Source organism: Sturnus vulgaris, chromosome 7 (genome assembly GCF_052056855.1).
Source record: "Sturnus vulgaris isolate bStuVul1 chromosome 7, bStuVul1.hap1, whole genome shotgun sequence".
NCBI classification, from domain to species: domain Eukaryota; kingdom Metazoa; phylum Chordata; class Aves; order Passeriformes; family Sturnidae; genus Sturnus; species Sturnus vulgaris.
In genome coordinates, this window is record NC_142249.1 from 25,584,591 (window position 1) to 25,602,681 (window position 18,091).

The 18,091-nt window shown below is 60.4% G+C and overlaps 1 protein-coding gene and 1 long non-coding RNA gene across 4 annotated transcripts in view; one reads left to right on the forward strand and one right to left on the reverse strand.

Moving 5' to 3' along the window:
* Positions 1-37: 37 nt before the first annotated feature.
* On the forward strand, positions 38-947 carry LOC148223218 (uncharacterized). The gene is made up of 2 exons (XR_015804897.1): positions 38-264; positions 644-947. It is a non-coding gene; the product is annotated as an uncharacterized LOC148223218 (long non-coding RNA).
* The window catches only part of SPEG (striated muscle enriched protein kinase), a 30,968-nt gene continuing 13,663 nt past the window's right edge, over positions 787-18,091 (reverse strand). For all 3 annotated transcript variants that reach the window (XM_088168158.1, XM_088168157.1, XM_088168159.1), the window contains 32 exons: positions 16,412-16,672; positions 14,955-15,113; positions 14,629-14,818; positions 14,248-14,477; positions 13,949-14,068; positions 13,450-13,554; positions 13,132-13,338; positions 12,883-13,006; positions 12,357-12,529; positions 11,457-11,569; positions 11,110-11,278; positions 10,933-11,026; positions 10,382-10,582; positions 10,176-10,236; positions 9,900-9,977; positions 9,568-9,740; positions 9,436-9,462; positions 8,971-9,123; positions 8,717-8,759; positions 8,554-8,622; positions 6,230-8,423; positions 5,953-6,105; positions 5,763-5,879; positions 5,520-5,687; positions 5,155-5,277; positions 4,780-4,944; positions 3,925-4,597; positions 3,598-3,837; positions 3,300-3,523; positions 2,738-2,813; positions 2,335-2,484; positions 787-2,122 (listed from right to left, as the gene is read on the reverse strand). In XM_088168158.1, the coding sequence (XP_088024284.1) occupies positions 1,915-2,122; positions 2,335-2,484; positions 2,738-2,813; positions 3,300-3,523; positions 3,598-3,837; positions 3,925-4,597; positions 4,780-4,944; positions 5,155-5,277; positions 5,520-5,687; positions 5,763-5,879; positions 5,953-6,105; positions 6,230-8,423; positions 8,554-8,622; positions 8,717-8,759; positions 8,971-9,123; positions 9,436-9,462; positions 9,568-9,740; positions 9,900-9,977; positions 10,176-10,236; positions 10,382-10,582; positions 10,933-11,026; positions 11,110-11,278; positions 11,457-11,569; positions 12,357-12,529; positions 12,883-13,006; positions 13,132-13,338; positions 13,450-13,554; positions 13,949-14,068; positions 14,248-14,477; positions 14,629-14,818; positions 14,955-15,113; positions 16,412-16,672 (7,241 nt within the window). In that variant the 3' untranslated portion in view covers positions 787-1,914. The remainder of the gene's footprint in view (positions 2,123-2,334; positions 2,485-2,737; positions 2,814-3,299; positions 3,524-3,597; positions 3,838-3,924; positions 4,598-4,779; positions 4,945-5,154; positions 5,278-5,519; positions 5,688-5,762; positions 5,880-5,952; positions 6,106-6,229; positions 8,424-8,553; positions 8,623-8,716; positions 8,760-8,970; positions 9,124-9,435; positions 9,463-9,567; positions 9,741-9,899; positions 9,978-10,175; positions 10,237-10,381; positions 10,583-10,932; positions 11,027-11,109; positions 11,279-11,456; positions 11,570-12,356; positions 12,530-12,882; positions 13,007-13,131; positions 13,339-13,449; positions 13,555-13,948; positions 14,069-14,247; positions 14,478-14,628; positions 14,819-14,954; positions 15,114-16,411; positions 16,673-18,091) is intronic.

An 18,091-nucleotide genomic window follows, 5' to 3' on the forward strand; every position in this document is an offset into this window, starting at 1 on the left:
CCGCGGGCGCTGTGAGGCCCCGGGAGCCTGAGGGGGCGGCTGTGGCCGTGAGGGGAGCGGTGGTCAGTGAGGGGGATGATGGTCAGTGCGGGGGTCCCATTGTCCATTCGGGTGTGCGGGGAGCGGCTGTGGCCGTGTGGGTCTGCGCAGGGCAGCGTCAGGTGCAGGGGAGGTGCTGTGGCTGTGTGTGTGACCCAGCGCTTTAGAGCGGTGCAGGAACACCATGGGCTCTGACACGCCCTTGGACACACGGACGTATGACAGGTGTGTAACCACGTGTGTATGTGTCGGGAAGCGTGTGACTGCCCGCAGGCACCGGGCTGTACGCGTGTGGCCCTGCCCACAGCGGCGGGCACAGCACCGAGCGTCTGAGAGGGGCGGCTGTAGGGCCAGCGGGCTGTAACCGGAGCGGTCCCTGCCGGCACGGCCCGGCCTCATATGGTAGCGGATATTTATAGCCAGGCATCAGGTCCCTCACCGGCACCTGCCATGCCCGCAGCAGGAGCCTTGCCCTGCTCTCCCGCTGCCCCAGCCACCATCGGGCCCTTTGGCACTTATTTTCACTCCATGACGTGAGGGCCATGTGAATCAGCCCCGTTGCGCTCTCCCGAGTGTTTCACAGCTTCTCTGACTTTTTCACCAGGTTTCCAACATGGAAGCTCAGCTTCACATGAGATCCTTTCTGGACTCAGGTCCCTAGGTTTTAGGGCAAGGACCCTCCTGAGATACCAGGGGCTGCGCTTTACACTCACACAATCCCCTCCCAGCAAGGCACTCAGACTGGAGGGCTGCTCAGGATCTTTATTGCTGCTCTGGCATGTTGCTTGCTCCAAACCATGGGGACATTGGCAACTCCAGAGCCCGGCAGAGAGGAGGGGACAGGAATGGGGACCGGAATGAGCAGACGCCTTCTCCCCAAAGTCAATAAATAAAGCCCTATCACTACAGCAGCATGAGGAAGGTGATTGCCCCGCCGCTGTTCCTGTCCCCCTGCTCAGGGCCCCCGCATCGTGCCACCAGCTGGGGAGGGCTGAGGAGGGGACACAGAGCAGGGCAAGGCACCTCAGGGTCAGGTGGGTGGTGTGAGGGGTCTGGGACAGGTGGGCAGGCCGGTGGTGGGGTACAGGGCAAGGTCCAGAGCTGGGTGGGCAGAGCATGAGCAGCATGAGCCTGAGCAGAAACAGGAGGTGTGCATGGCACCTGGGTGCCCCCCTGCAAAGAGGAGGTGCCTGCCAGTCCCCCACCTTGGCACGGGGCGCAGCCGACAGCCCCAGGAAAGGCACCGGCATCGGTCCTGGAGCCACAAACCCACTTGCCAGGACCAGAGCTGAGAGGAGCAGAAGGCGGGGTGCTGGCAGCCCCCCCTCCCAGCTGTAAGGACTGGGGCTGTGCTGTCTGGCAGGGGATTGTGAGCAAGCCCCTCTCTGCAGAAACCACTGGAGCAACCTCAGTCTTCTGGTTCTGGTGTGCAAACCAAGGGAAGCACAAGGACTGCCACACCGTGGCCAGGGGCAGCTGCAGGCTGCAGTGTAAGGCACACGGCTGATGGGACCCATGTGGCCAGGGCTGGCTGGCAAACTGGCAGCTCTTCCCCTTCCACCCGGGGCTTCCTTTGCCCCTCTGTCTGCAACCCTTTCTTCCCCCGACCCTCTGCCACATTCTCTGTTCCTTGCAGCAAGGCTTCCCACCACCCTCCCACTGCCGGACCCCACTGCTGGTCTGGCTGCGGCAGCACCTCCTCTTCATCGGCACTGCCAAAATGATGCTGCTGGCCACCATCATCCCCGACAGCAGCACATGAGGTCCGTGGACTCATCCTGGTGCGTCCCAGCTCCTCCTCAGCCGCCCCATACCGCGGCCCATGGAATGTTCCTCTGGCTCCCCGGCCCCTCATGGCCGTGGCCAAGGCACCAGTTACTGTGGCCCTGGTGGCTGGCCGCCCTGGTAGGAGCGGAGTAAGACCTTGTGCTTTGTGACAGCCTCACCGCGGCGCCTCTGGTGATCCACCAGGAATTCCTTGAGGCGGTTGGTGGTGAAAGTCAGGGTCTGGCGGCGCAGCTTCATCAGGTAGGCATCCTGGAGCCAGGCATTGGCAAAGCAGTCCTTCACCGTGGGGCGGCTCCTGAGGCAGAGACAGCTCTGCATCAGGGACTGCCGGGGGTGCCCACTGCTGCTCTGCTGCCCAAACCCAGCCACCCAGGGGGTCCCAAGAGCAGTGATGGACTCTAGGCTCCCACTGATGATATATAGAGGAGTCCCATGTGGCAGGGAGCTGGCTCAGCTCACAGGCACAGTCTGGGGCCATGTATCTCCCTGGCTAGGCTGGACACTCACCAGGGGTGGACAGTGAGGACCTTGCGGATGAAGAGGGCAGCAGTCTGTGAGACGTTAGGGTACAGCTTGAAGGCATCAAAGCGCCCTGCCAGGATGCGGTTCTCTGTCTCAATGGGGTCCAGTTCAAAGAATGGTGACCGCCCGCTGAGCCTGTGGTGGTGGAAGGGCTGGATGGGCTGTGGGAACAGTGGTGGGAGGGTCCCCCTTCTCCCCCATCCCTGGTTTGAAAAGCCACAGCTTCCCAGGGTGTCTTCATTTCCCCATGTCCAGCTGGGAAGGGTCAGGGTCTGCCAGGCTACAGCATCCCTCAGCCCACCATCAGCTTGGTGCCCTCCACGGCACTGAGCCCTGGGTGGGGCTGACTACACTTCAACATTCTCATGCCCCTGACCCCTTCTCTTACATGATGTAGGTGAGGACGCCAACACCCCAGACATCTGCTGCGGAGCCCACCGGGTCCCCCTTCACCACCTCTGGCGCTGTGGGCAGAGGAGCAGGTCTGTCATATACATAGAGACACCAGCCCCAGCATCTGCAGCAGCCCCAGCATCCACACACAGCATCCACAGTATCCCCAGGACCTAGAGAAGTCCCCGGATCCCAAACACCCACAGCATTTCCAACACCTATAGCAACCAAGTACCCACAGCAGCCTCAGCACTCTACTACTGCACCCTCCAACACCCCTCCCTGCCACTGCAGCACCCTGACAGAGCCCAGCCAGCCTCCAAGGATATCCCAACTGCCCTACAGCACCCACTGTCTCCCACTGACCCCAGCGATGCTATAGAAATTCACAGACACCCTCAGCACCCCAAAGGCCACCCACCTTCCCCAAAGACACAGTTCCTCCCCATTCCCAAGTCCCCCAGAGCATAGGCATACATGCAACTGGGAAATAAGCATGCCCCAGTTCTGTCCCTGTCCCCTTCCTTGTGCCACTGCACCCCTGGTGCCCCACTCACACATGTACTCCAGGGTGCCAGCACGCCGCCCCAGCTGCCGCAGCACAAGTGGGTTGTAGGTCTGGGCACTGCCAAAATCGATGATCTTGAGGGCATTTGTGCCTGAGACGATGATGTTGTCTGGCTTGATGTCGAGGTGCACAATGCGGCGGCCGTGCAGGTACTCAAGGCCCTGCAGGAGCTGCAGTACGTAGCTAACCACGTCATCCTCCGAGTAGCGAAACCTGGGGGCAAGTGGCATCAGCAGGTAGCCCCATATCAGCAACTGTCCCCAGTGTGGCCCTGTGCCCACCTGTACCTGTCCACAATGCTGTAGAGGATCTCCTTGCCAGCACAGTTCTCGCAGATGAGCACCAGGTAGCGGGGGGTGATGTACGCCTCATGCAGGGCCATGATGCGCTCATGGTGCAGTGCCTTGAGGATCTCGTACTCCTGCAGCACATTCTGCTTCCTCTCCGCCTCATAGGGCACAATCTTGGCCATGAAGTGCTTCCCTGTGGCATTCTCCTTGCACAGCCGGATCACCCCGAAACGGCCTCTGTGGCATAGGGCAGGATTCAGCATCCTTGGTGTGGGGTGCTGTAAGAACACCCCTGGCAGAGCATCTTGTCCTACTGCTACTCACCTTGCTTTCTCGTCCAAGAAGGTATATGGCTTCTGGGGGACACCCTGCCGTAGTGCTGTGCTGTCTTTTGCCCCTGGGACTCCACCAGCAGCTGGGGGCTCCTTGGAGGATGGGGGAGTGGTGGTGGACTCCGGCACAGGGGGTGATGTGACGGGCATGGAGATGAAGGAGGTTACCATGTAGGGAGGCATCTTCCGTGCAGGTGTGGTGTTGGAGGTGGGAGATGGCGTGGGGGCTGAGCTGGGTGTGGTTGACACTGGGGAAACGGTGGGAGATTTGGAGGGAGACAGAGTCTGGGGTGGGGGGGAAGTGTCCGTGGGGGGTGTGGGGGAGCCTTGAGTGGGAGTGTCTGTATGAGGAGAGGCAACAGTCCGAGGTGGGGTGAACATCAGCTCAGGGGGCACGTAGACAGTGATGTTGGGTGGAAGCTCAGGATCTGGTGGCACACCCTCCTCATGGGGTGCAGGGGGTGGAAGGACCCCTGTGGGGGCATCCTTCTGTTCTGCTCCAGCTGCCTTCTGTACCACTCCCTTGTGCTTGCGTGGTGGTGTGGTGGGAGGGGCCCCTGCAGCCACCGGCTCCAGCTGCTCCTCGGGTGTCTGTGTTGACCGGCTGGAAGCCACCTTCTCAGGAATGGGGACAGCAACATCCTTGGCTGGGACAGCTCGGGCATCTGCGGGGAGCAAAGGGAGGTGTGAGCCAGGTGGGGGTATGCTAAGAGTGGACCATAAGTGGCATCTCATTTCCCAAAGCCCTGGGGGGAAGATGCCACGGGATTTAAGGATCCCCAAAGCACTCTAGAGGCCACAGGTGGCCCCATGGCCACCCCACACCCACGGGACACGGCTTGCTCACCTGCTGCCTCAAGATGCACCTTTACTGAGGGGTTGCTGTAGGGTCCCTGCCCAGCCTTGTTGACACAGGCCACACGAAACTTTGCAGTGCTCCCAGGAGGGAGCTCAGTCACGTTGAAGTAGCAGTCAGAGATACCAGTGCTGACAATCTTCCACTCATGCTCCCCTGCCAAAGCATAAGTATGGTAAGGCGAGGGCAGACCAGGGACAGGGGCAGCACACTGTCCCCTTGTCCTTGATTCTGCCAAGCTACAGGGGACAGCCAGGACATTGGGCACTTTTGTCCTGGCTAGATGCCCCTCTGTGAGCCCATATTCCTGATTGTGGCTCCCAGGGGATCCTGGGATCCCAGGGGATGGGAGGCAGTACCACATACCATCCAGTCTGCGCTCCAGTGTGTAGGTGCAGGGGGCTTTGCTCTCAGCAGGCTTCCACAGCACCAGCACTGTGTTCTTGTACTTCTGGGGGATCTCCGGGGTTCCTGGCCGTCCAGGGAGCCCTGCAAGAGTACAGACAGGGTGGGCTGGGTGTCCAGCCAGGGGCAGAGCAGAGCTGCTGCAGTGAGAGGGCATAACATGGGTTCAGAGATGCTGGAAATGCTCATGCAAAACCAGCCTGTCCTCTTTCAAAAGCCCCAGTCTCTTGCAGATGTGGAGAGCAGTACTCAAGTACTCAGCTGGTCCCCAGCCATGGGCCCAACTTGTGCCCTTCCTGTCTCCTGAGGTCCCCCAGCCTCCTTACGTGCCACAGCCAGGGTGCAGGAGCTGATGGCTGTGCCCAGGATGTTGGCGGCTGCACACTCATAGAGCCCTGCATCCTTCCTGGAGACCTTGGCAATGGTGAGCATCTGACGTCCGTCCTTGCAGGAGACTACGTTCAGCCCACTGTCCGGCTGCAGGGACCTCTTGTCTGTACAGGGAGAAGAGGGATGACACAGTGCCCTGTCAGAACCCACCCACTGAGGCAGTGCAGGCAGCCCCCCACCTTTCATCCAGAGGATCCGTGGGGTTGGGCTGCCAGCAGGAAGGCAGCAGAGGGTCAGTGCCTCGCCCTCCAGCAGCACCTGGTCCTTCAGCTTGATGTGGAAAACAGGGGGGAAATCTGGAAAGCAGAGTGGGAGGTTAGGCTGGGATGGGGATACACACCCACCATCCCGTCCTGGGGCTGCACCTACCCGATTCACTGGGTGTGTGTGGCCGGCCGGCGGCGAGTTCCTCTTCCCGCAGAAGGCTAGAGGGGATGCTGGGCTGTGAGGACATCTTCTCCTTCTTGCCCCGGGAGAGCCCCCAGCGCTCCCAGCGGGACCTCTTCTGACTGTCACCCGCACCTGTGGGCACCCAGGGCAGGTGGGAGAGGGGCCAGGCCATAGCGGCCACGCCTGCCGTGCCCACAGCGACTTGGCCGTGAGTTGCCAACAGGAGTCCCCCGCGGGATCCCCCCTCATCGCTCACCTTTGGTAGAGGAGCCCGTGCTGGCCTCGGAGCGCAGAGACTCAGAGGAGGGGGCTGGGGCTGGGGCCGGGGCGGGTCCTGATCGCAAGCTCTCACCCTCGGAGCTGGTGCGACGGAGTTCCCGGGGCTCCTCGCCCTCCGGCCGTTCATCCGACACGCTGCGTAGCCGCGCCGACACCCGCTCCATTGTAGCACTGATTTTCCTCCTCACAGCCACGGCCGGTGACTCGCTCTCCCCACCACCCCCCGGCTCTGATTTTAGGCTCTCTGAGTCCCTCCGCTCCCTGGAGTTGGCCAGAGCCATGCTCCAGGAGAAGCGGCGCCCACCAGATGGGGTCCCACTGCCTCCGTCCTCCCCCATGCTTCTCTTCCTCTCAGCAGGCGGAGTCCTCTTGAGGAGTATGGACATCCTCCGGAAGAATCCCCCATCCTTCTCCACCTCATGCAGGTCCTGCACCGACTTGGACTTGGCTGCCAGCCCGGTGGGCCGGTCCCTGCGCAGCTCCAGGGGCACGCCGGCTGGTGTAGGACGATAGATGCCCTCGTCAGAGACTGGGGGGCCGGCCAGGTGCCGGTCCTCGGAGCGGGAGCGGGTGAGGAGCTTCAGCCCCCGGGTGAGGGATGATTCCCGGCCCCGCTTGAACTTGGCCTCAAAGACCTCCTCCGAATCGATATCTTGGATGACCAAGGAGCTGGAGGAGCCAGTGGGTTTCATCTCCCTCCTCGATGCTGGTGCTGGCGTAGGGGGCTTTGCAGGGCTGGCTGGTGGGGTCTCCTTGATGTTTGGTGAGGGCTCGTTGGTGGTTGGTGGGGACTCCTCGGTGGCTGGCTCCCCACCTTGAATGGCTCCCATGGCTTGCATCATCTTGGCATAGGAAGACTTTATGTGGGTTTGGGGAACAGGGGTTGTGGACTTTGGTGGGGTGGAAATTCCTGTCCTGGCAGCCCCCTCCTCACTGACTCCAGCAGCCTTGGTGGGTGTCTTGTCTTCCTGTCCCCTTTCTGTGGATTTCTTCCCTGCCATGGTGGCAGCCTTACTGGCCCCAGGTGGGCCATGTTCCTCAGGGATGCGCCTCCTCCCTGAGGCAGCCTTTGCAGGGGGGGCCTGGGGAACAGAGATCTCTGCTGGAGGGGATGTTGTTGTGCTTGGGGTGTCTGGTGGCACTGTGGGCCGAGCATCAGAGAGGGCAGAGAGAGATGGGGACTCCTTGAGCCGTTGGGCCTCCAGGCAGGCCACTGGGATCTCCAGGGGCGCACCAGAGCGTCGGTGCCGGACAACAGGCTCAGCGTCCCCATGGCTGAAGGAGCTGCTCTTCTGCAGTCGGCACTCAGTGGGGAGGAGGCGCGGTGAGGTGGCTTCACTGGAGGCTGCCCGCACCAGCCGTGGGACTGCTGGTGCCTCCAGCCGGGCTGACCGTGAGACTTTCTTGTCAGGGCTGACACCCAGGGTCTCAAGGAGGGGACCCCGCAGGCCACTGACCTTGCTGTCCCCAGAGCTGCCCCGCAGCAGCCGCTGGCGCATCAGCTCTAGGCGCTGGGCATGATCATCCTCCCCCCAGACCATCTTCCGTCTTGGCAGCTCCATGGAGGCTGCCTTGGCCAGGGCCCGGCGGGGGTCCCGGGCCACCTCAATCCCCTCCTCAGTCCCTGGGAGCTGTTGGAGCAGCAGGGCACTGTCAGCAGAACTGCCCCTCTTCAACTCTCCCCGACGGGCACTCCCTGGGGACTCCAGGCTAGAACCCTTCCTCATGGCTTTGCGAGGATATTCTGGCCGCTTCTGGGCTTCGGGGGCTTCCTCATCAGAGGAACCAGGCACGTCCACCTCTGCACATGGTCGTCGTGGCCCAGCACTCCTTGGCCGCTTCCCCAGGGCTACCCCAGGCTTCCCAGTGCCCTGGCTCTGCCACTCCATGGCTGAGGATTCCCCCTCCGGCTGCAGCCCCTCAGATATCCCAACGGTCTCATCATCTGTGGGGATCTCATTGAGTGACATGCGGGAGCCAGAGAACTCCACCTGGTGTGGCATGGGGATGAAGGGCAGCTCATCCAAGTCGTCTGAGTCTGAGGAGGATGACAGTGCTGGTGACTCCTTGAGATGTCGGGGCACTGCGATGGAAAGGTGGTTGGACGTGTCCTCCAGCAGCTCTGGGATCGGCCGCAGCACCATGTTGCACTTGTAGCTGATCTGTGAGCGCTGCAGCCAGCAGAGAGGGCTGGATCAGGTCCAAGTGCATGGCATGGCATCATCCTGCCATTACACATACCCCCATCCTGCCCAAGTCACAATCCCAGTTGCCCCCTCCCTCCCCAGCCCCTGCCTTCACCTGCCATTTACGACGGGAGATGAAGAGCTTGAGGTGGTCGGTGCTGATGACCTTCCCCTTGGCCAGTGTCTGTGGGGTGAGGGAACAAGGGTGTCCCTTGAAGCCTGCAGCAGGCTCAGAAAAGCCCGTGGCCTCTTGGCATTGGGTCTGAGCCCAGGCTCACCTTGAACCAGGGATGCTCCAGGGTCTGCTCTGCATTGGGTCTCCTGTGAACCGACACCACTGGGTGAGAACCACCCAGGCTCAGGGGCTTTGGCCAGGGGAAAAAGGGCAGGAGGTTCTGGCTGCACTCCAGCAGAGCCATGCTGCTAGCCTTGCCCTTGGATACCCCAATGCATGGGGGTCTCCACCCTCCCTTGAGCAAAAAGCTCATAGTGAAGGAGCAGGGGATAGGGAAGGGGACCCTGCAGTACTCACAGCTTGTCATTGACCAGCACTTTGATGACAAAGCCCTTGGCTTCCCGGGTGAGCCCCTGGAACATCCTCTCCTCAAACGCCACATTGTAGTTGCGGATGTTCATCAGTGTTGTCTTGTCATTCTCCCCCACAAAGGGGGAGATCCCTGTCAGGCTGCCAAGGAGGACACACTGTCACTGGCCCTGAGGCCATGAAAAACAGCATGGCAAATACAGAGAGCTGAGGACAGGACCACAGACCCCATCTCTGGGGTCATGGAGACATGGGAAACAGCATGGAAAGTACAGAAGACTGAGGACAGGACCTCAGCCCTCAGCCCTAGTGCTATGGAGAGGGCAGAGGTAGGAGCATCTGGGAAGGAGACTGAGTTCTGTAAGGAGTCGTGCATGGTCACAGCCTCAGCTCTGGAATTGGTGAGGGGGTGGAAAGGGTGTCCCTCCTGTGAAGAGACACCAGGGCACTTACCAGAGGTATGCGATAACGCCCACAGGCCTGCAGAGAGAAGAGCAGAGTTACTGAACATCACAAGCCCTCCAGGATGCCCAGTCTCTCCTGGCATAGGCGGAAGCCCACCGACCACTCAGGGGACATCCTTACCAGATATCAGTGACGCTGGAGACAGGGGTCTGGTTGACAATCTCAGGGCCCACGAACTCAGGGGTGCCATACTTGCAATACTGTGGCTCCTCAGATGTCAGCTCCTGTGCATTGCCGAAGTCACAGATCCGGATCTGCTCGCTGCTCAAATCTGCCATCAGGAGGTTTTCTGGCTACAGGACAGTGCAGAGCATAGGGGAGCTTGGCAGAAGGCAGGGGCTTTCCCCAGGGAATGAATATTCCCTGTCAGCAGGACCACTCCTCACTCAGTGCACCAGGAGCCCTTCACTGGAGGCACTGGGCAGGATGAGTCTGTAAAGACCTGCACTCACTTTGATGTCCAGGTGCAGGACACTGTGCTGATGCAGGTAGCAGATCCCTTCCAGGACCTGCCGCATGTACGACCGGACCTGCAAGAGATGGAGTGAGGAGAGTGGGCAGCCCGAGCATGAGTCAGCTGTACACTGGCCCTTTTCAGAGGAGAATGTGGGCTGTGGCCCCCTTAGTAGCCTGATACAATGAGCACTGCATATATCTAGGCTGGAACTGACCCCACTGTTCCAGGGATCCCTCTCTTCCACATCACTGCTCTCACAGCGTTCACTCACCTCTGACTCACACACTGAGGGCTTCCTCACCATTCTGTCCAGCAGCTCTTCTTCAGAGCAGCTGGGTCCCAGTCAAGGAGCATAGAAATTCCATGCTCCATTGTGCCCCACACCCAACTCCTCTGCACCCACTCTGCTCACCCGTTCCCCCAAAAGCCTCCCCTCCTCCCTTGCTGTGCCTCCACGGAGTAGTGCCCAAAGGATACAGCTCCATGACCATGATGACAGCATTCTTCTTCTCAAAGGCATCGTGGAAGAAGACGATGCGCTCGTGGTCCAGCTGAGAGAGAATGTGCAGCTCCCGCCGTGCCGACTGCTTGGCCTTGGTCCTTCCAGGGATGAACTTGGCAGCAAAGTCCAGCCGGGTGCTCTTCTCTGTCACCCTCCGCAGATAGGAGAAAGCTCCCCTGCAATTCAGCAGTAGGGGTAAGGGAGGATAAGAAGGTGCATGAGCAGGCGTCCTCCCCTTTCCCTGAGCAGCTGGCACAGGCACTCACTCTGCAGGGAGCTGCTTGCAGCCTCAGCAGCTCTCTGTTACCATCCACTGATCACAGAGACTCTAAGCCTGGCTTTTCTCTGACCATGCCAGGCCCCCACCCTAAGCTGGCACAGGAGCATCCATTGACAGCTGAGAGGAGCCCCAGCACACCAGGATCTGGCATATAATGGAGCTTAGTCCTCTATGTCAGAGCCCCAGGGTGCAGTACCCTAGTCCCTGCAGTGCCCAGGATGCCCCATCATGCCAGCAGCCACCTACCTCCCGATCTCCTCGTGCACATCATAGTAGTCGGTCAGGCGCCGTGCCTTGTGCAGTGCATCCTCCTCCATGCCGGTATCAGCAGTGGGCTGGGCTGGGAGAAGGAAAAGCGCTGGCAAGGGGCAAGATAGACAGCCAGGCTCTACTGTCAGGGGCTGGGGAGCCAGTCAGTCATACCTGCCCGCACCACCAGCTCTGCTTTGCAGGAGACCTCCCCTGCCAGGTTCTTGGCTGTGCAGGTGTAGACGCCACTGTCAGGCTCGGCAGCACCCAGCACCACCAGCGAGCACTCATTGTCTTCATACACAAAACTCAGGTGGCTGCTCTCCTCCAGCAACTCCCCATCCTGAGGGTGGCAGGGGTATTGGAGACGTTCTGTCCCATCCCTGACCAACTCCCACCACCCTTTCCCCATGAGTAGGGCATGGGACACATCCACCAGTGCAGCAACCCAGGTGAGGCAGTGAAGTGTGCGGGTCTGGTGGGAATATGGTTCAGGAATGGGTTGGGGGCTCCCAGCCCACCTTGTACCACATGATGTCTGGCAGCGGTTTCCCCTCCACCACCACAGCGAATCGTGGTGTCTCCCCTTCCTGGGCATCGATGTCCTCCATGATGGACTCAAAACGCGGTGCCTCTGCCAAGAGATGGGGCATGGGGCACCGTGGGGCAGTGTCAGCTTCCTGCCACTGGCACGGAGTGTACAGCTGTGAAGCACTGCAAGTAGGGGTAGGGGCATGGAGCGACACAGGGCAGTGCCACTCCAATGCACTTGGGACACTTCTACAGGGCAAACCACCAATGGCATGTGTCTGCAGCAGCATTCGGCAGTTCCCCATGGGAGTTGGGCACTGTGGGGCAGTGCCATTCTAAGCACACAGGCATGGGGCACTGTGGTAATGCATCTCATGTTACATATAGATGTGGGGAACTGTGGGGCATTGTGGAGGTGTCCCCTACGGTTCTTGGCTACAGGGCACTGGGCCACAGTGCCTCTCAATTATATTCAGGGGTGGGACACCCTACAGCAGTGCCACTCATGGCATATTGCTAAAGGACACCGTGAGGCACTGCCTCCCCATGTGCACAGTCATGGGACACACGGGACACCTCTGCCCAGGTCAGATATGGGTATGAGACAACACAGGGCAGCAGTGCCAACACGTGGTTCATGGTTTTTATCCCCTTGATTGCCACCCTATAGAGTGGCATTGCCACAACATATGAGTGTGAAGCACTGAAGAGCAGTGTCATGCTATGCTGCACTGCTCCCACGGCACATGGGCATGGGGCACCATTGGGCAATGCCCCCCCCCCCCCCCCCTGCATACAGGCTTGGAGCACCACAGAGTGATGCCACCCCCCAGCAGAGGGACACGGGCCCCCAGTGCAGGGACACGGGCCCCCAGTGCAGGAGCACCTACCTGCGAGGCAGAGGCGGAGGGTGCAGTGGGCGGTGCCATGGCGGTTGCTCACCTCACAGGCCAGCAGCCCCCCAGCCCCCCGGCCCACATGCAGCAGGCGCAGGCAGTGCTGGTCGTCGTCTGGCATCATCATCTCACACGTGCCCTCCAGTTCTCCCAGCACCTGCCCGCCCCTGCAGGCACACCAGCTGTCACATCACAGCTCCACAGGCAGACCCACTGCCCCACAGCCCCATAACCACCTCCTTACCTACAGTCAGCCCAAGTTCCTACCTGGCAGCCCCCACAAAGCACTCACATCCCATGGCTAGCTCTGCCTCCTCAATGGCTCTTGCCCCTTAATACCCCACAGATAGCACCCCACAACCTGTCCCCACAACTCTATATGCACACCCAGACCAGCCCCAGGGAAGGAGCCTCCCCCACACACACAGTGGGCTGCATGGAGAGGTCGAAGTCCTTCTATATGCACCCCACAGGATGCATATAGAAGGGGTAGGCAGCAAGGCACAATGCCATGTGGTACCTCTTCCAGGCGACAGTGGCCTCCACATGGTTGATGGTGATGGTGATGGAGGCTGGCTGGCCTTCTACCACATACACCACATCTGGCTTGTCCAGGATGACTGGGGCCTCCTCCAAGTAGGGACCTGCCAAATGCATTTTCACCAACCCCTGCCCATTCCATGCCACCCAGCCCCGGGCAGCTTATCACCCAACAAGGGACAGAGACCTCTACCCCAGCCACCCAATCCCTCCCTCCTGCCCTTCTCACCCCGGTCCAGGAGCTGCACTGGCCCCACAGGCGGGGAGGGCTTGCTGTTGGTCTTGGGAGTGGCAGTGATGACTCGGAAGAGGTACTGGGCACCCTTGGTCAGCCTGTGTACTGTGTAGGTGGTGTCCTGCACACCGGTCACCAGCACCACCCACTGCATCGTGCCCAAAACTTGCATTTGCACCACATAGGTCACCGAGTTGGGGTCTGCAAGGGGAGAGGGTCAGTGCAGAGCCCCTGGCATGGAGCTACCCCATGCGCCCCATCATGGCATTGCCCACCCCCTGTCATCTTCCTGCCCATACTCTGCCCCCTTACCTATGGCAGTGTCCAGCCACTTGGGCTTGTTCCAGGTCAGTGTGATGGCTCTTCCGGTCACTGAGGCCACAGTGGGAGGCCCATCTGGGGGGGTTGGCACCACATCTGCATGGGGAGGTGGGCAGGGATATAAGCATAGCTACTGCCCCAGCTCATCAGGGCATCTGCCTCATGCTCTGGGAGATACTGGCTGAGGGGATGAATGAGGCCAGCAATTCTTTCTAGTTTCCTGGTGGGAGCTCAGCCTGCCAGCCCCTGTGGGACTGCCAGCAAGCTTCATGCATGACCTAGTGGTCCAGGGATGGGTCTTGATCCCACAAGATGAGAACTGTTCTTCTGGCCTCACTTTTAGGTTGGACTAGAGACCTCTTGAGGTACTCTCCAACCTAAACTGCCCTGTGATTCTATTTCCCTAGGACCTTGCAACCATCCTGGGGCACAGCCTGACAGGGTAGCTGTGAATGGCCACACATACCAAGTGGTGTCTGCTGCTGCTTACCAGTGACATAGAGGTGTGCATAGCACGTGGCCTTCCCCACTTTGTTGGCAATGACACTTTTGTAGACACCAGCATGTGCGTGTCTGACAGCCGTGAATACCAGACGATGGATGTCTTTATCTGATGGAGAACAGGGGGACACAGGTAAGAACCTACCAGCCAAAGCAGCACAGAGCTCCCCTTCTTGCCTCATGGGGTTTATAGATCTGGAGGGTGATGCCTCCTCCAAGGGTGTTCTCCCTTCTCCCACCCCATATAGAGGGGCCCCAGGGGATGGGGAAGGCAATGAGGAGTCCTACATTGCATCATCTTGCGGTCATCAGTGCTGTCAATTCGGGAGCCATTGTGGTACCAGGTGATGGAGGGGTAGGGCATTCCGGCCACCTGGCACTCCAGCACGGCCTCCTTTGATTCCACCACGTCCAGATTGTGCAGTGGCTTCAGGAAATCAGGCATGGTGAAGCACTCTGCCTCTGTCTCCACCTGCTCTGGCTCCTCTGGGATGGACGGCATCTTCTCCAGCTTAGAGCTGCAAGAGCCCACACATGCTCGTGATGGGAACATGGTGCAGTGCCCCCAGCTCAGCCCCGGCCCTAGGCTCTGCATAAGCCTATTGTGTAGCAAGTCCCGGAGGGGAGCAAGCAGGGGGAAGCAGATTCCAGTGACTGTCCAACTCTTACATCTGGGAGGCTGCAGATGGCCGTGGCTCCTCCACATAGAGCTCAGCAGAACATTCCACATGGCCATGGGTGTTCCTGGCGGTTGCCTTGTACTGCCCTTCGTCTTCACTGCCCACGTGCACGATGACCAATGAGTGCAGCCCTCCATCCTGCTGAATCCGCACGTTCTCCCCCTCCTGCACTGGCAGGCCTGTGCAGAGACACACACCAGCATCAGCAGCAGCATCCCCTCCAGTCCCAGCCAGCTGCAGCCTTTGGGTGCAGCCCCCAAGGAGATGAGGTCTCCCTGTAGGGCCCTTGGCAAGCTCTCTGAGCTTGGGGGTTACCGAAGTGAGTCCAGGTAACCGTCGGAGGGGGAGTCCCACTGATCATGCAGACAAAGCGCGCTGTCCGCCCTTCCACCACGTCCACATCCTCCAACTTGCGGGTGAAGAGTGGCTGCACAGAGGGTTGCACCGTCAGCCGGGCGCTGCAGGTCAGCTCATCTGCGAGGAGAGGGGGCACTGGTGAGTCCCCGCAGCACATGCCTGTGCAAGGCAGGAGGCAGCCTATGACCCCTCCCCCGCATCTGCAACCCAGCAACTAGTGTGGCTGTGAGAGAACATACCCCATACATAGTGGGGGCTGAGCCCAGGTGTGTGAGGTTCCCGGCTCTGTCCCTATGCAGGGCAGGGGCGTACAAATGCATGCGAGGTCCCCATGCCCAGGGCTGGGGCTCTGATTGCAGCAGGCACTTCTTTCCTCTCTGCACAGCAGTACAGGTGCCAGCAGCGAGGTGGGGTGGGAAGATGCTCTGTCCTCCCCATAGGGAAAGAGATCACAGCTGGCCTATCCCCTTGGGGACAGGGCAAGATGCTTAAGCAAGTAGTGCCAGCACAGGCAGCATCCAAAGAGCAGCATGGAGACACGAGCAAGCTGGATGCTCCAGGTGATGGGATTTCTAGCAGGGACCACTTTGCAATGACAGTATTGTCACCCACCTGGGTAAGGATGGGCAACACCATTCTCGGGCAAACCTTCACCTCCCTGAGCCCCAAACTGTTGCTACCTTCAAAGCCCCACAGGCATACAGCCTCCTTCATGAAGGATTGCACAGGCACCAGTCGCAGGGTGCAGGGAATGCTGCTTCTGCCTGCAACCCCACCCCCCGAACCCCTGCCAGCCCTGCTGTCTAGGTGGGCAGGAGTGGACTCTTGTGTGGAATAGAGCTGTGGGCAGCATGCACAGGCACAGGTTGTGTCAGAGCCGTGGGAGGGAAGCCCATGCAAATTTTGCTGAGCTGCCACCACTGATGTTTTGGTGGGAAAGGCAGGGAAGCCCTGACTTCCTGCCCATTTCCCCACCACCTCCCAGGCCAGCAGAGACACATCAGTACTGGAGCAGGGTGCCCAGAAGCTCTGAAGCTGGGGGACAGGGACAGCTGGACTCCAGGCCTGCATCCACCTGGTGCAGCCATGGAGCAAATGCATCTTCCTATGTTTCAGGGAGTCACATGCATGCTGGCAGAGGAGCTGAGTGGAGTGGGGTGGGACAGAGCTGCAGGCCTCAGGGTGCTGGAGCCCAAGAACTGATGCACACCAGGTTTTCCCTGATTAATCTTCCCAGCGCCTGGGGCACCAACCACTCCCTATCCCCCTGTCCCCCTGTACCCCACCTCCAGCACTCACAGCTGCATCTGTGGGGGCAAGAACCCTGAGCCCAGGATAGGAGAGTTAATCCACCCCCGCTAGGGCCAAGCCCTGAGTGAGAATCCCCCTGGGGGAGTTGCATGCCCACCACTTACCTTTGGCAGTGCTGAGCTTGCAGGTGTAGATTCCGCTGTCATCTTCATGCACAGAGGTGAGCAGCAGCTTGCACTTGCGCCCATCAAAATGCATCTTGCATTTGAGCAGGGCAGGCTGGAGCAGCCGGCCCCGGGATAGCCAGTCCACGTCCATGTCTGGCGGGCCGGCCACCATGCACTCAAACACTGCCAGCTCCCCCGCCCCGACCACCAAGTCCTGCAGGGGAACCACGATGGCCAGGGACTGGCACTCAGGGCGAGCTGCCCGGGGAAGGGGGAGAGAGAGAAAGAGAGAGAGAGACGCATCTCAGCAACTGAAAAGCAACCATGAGAGGTAGCAGGGATGGATGGGAGTACATGCAGGGTAGTGGTTCATGCAGGGAGGAGGCCTGGTGCAGCGGGCAGGGAGTGCAGCAGGGAAGGGTGAGATGGGAGGTGAGATGTGGAAAGCAGAGCTGAGCCAGGGAGGGGGCTGGGGGTGAGGGGAAGTGTCCGTGCCAGGAACACACCACACAGCGCTTTACCAAACAGATTTTATTAGAGCTACAAAAAAAAAAGGGTCACGGCCTCGCAGCCCGCCCCCCGTCAAGCCCTCTCCCTGGGGAGAAGAGACCCACAGCCAAGGGATGCTCCTGAGGGACCCAAGCCCTGGGACTACAAGGGGCATGTCTTGGGTGGCCTAGCTGGGACCTGAGTGGCCACCGTGAAGCCAAAGGGGCCAATGCTCTCCCTCCCCCCTGCACCTCACTCAGGGTGTTCCCCTTTGGGTTCCTGGGGTCTCCTGTCTCCCGTGCTCCAAGGTGACTGTCACAGAGCTGCCACCACACTGCAGCCCCCTCCCTACAGCCCTGGCCGGCACGGCGGCAACCGTGGGCTCAGCTCCCTGCTCTCTTTCCCTGGGCAGCAAGAGAGAGGCAGCAGAACACGCAGACAGGGACAAACGTATGGAGCAAGAGACAAGACAGCATCATATGGGCACCCTGGCCCGGCTGAGGGGGCGCCTGCTGCTCCCCTGCTGTTTCCCCCGCCCCGCCTCAGTTACGCCTGCCCCGGCCATCTGGCGAGCCCCTGCCCACAGTCGAGGGCCCGCGCGTCCCCGCGGTGCATCCAGGACGAGACGGCGGATGGAGAAGGAGGTAATAACACAAGGTGAGGTCCACTGCCTAAGTGGTGTCCAACTAAGAGCCCCGCAGCTGCGGCTCTGAGAGATGCACCCCCTTATCGCACTCCCCCTGCGTATAGACAAAAACTGCAGTCAGCAAGCAGAAGGGTTAGTGCAGCAGCGACGGGACCGGCACGGACACACATGCCAGCGCCGGCACGAGGGGTGCAAGTGGGCAACAAGGCACGGAGCCATCTGCTGAGCCCCCCAGGAAGGGCTGGGGTTAGGCCATCACCCCTGCAGCCCAGCTTCTGCCAGTCATGGGACACTGGGATGGCTTCCGCTCCCACCCCCGTGCCGCCGCGCTTTGCTGTAGGCTGGGAGCATAATCCCGGCAGCGTACAAGCAGTGCAGCCAAGGCCGGGCTGGGATCGGCACAGCTCAGGGGGGCTCAGGCAGCCATCAGCAGGGAGGGCTGGGGAGAGCAGGGCACACACAGCAAAGGGCAAGAGGAGGGAGGCAGCATCACTCATCCCCATAGGCCCCTTCCCTGGCCTTGGGGATACCAGGCAGAGCCT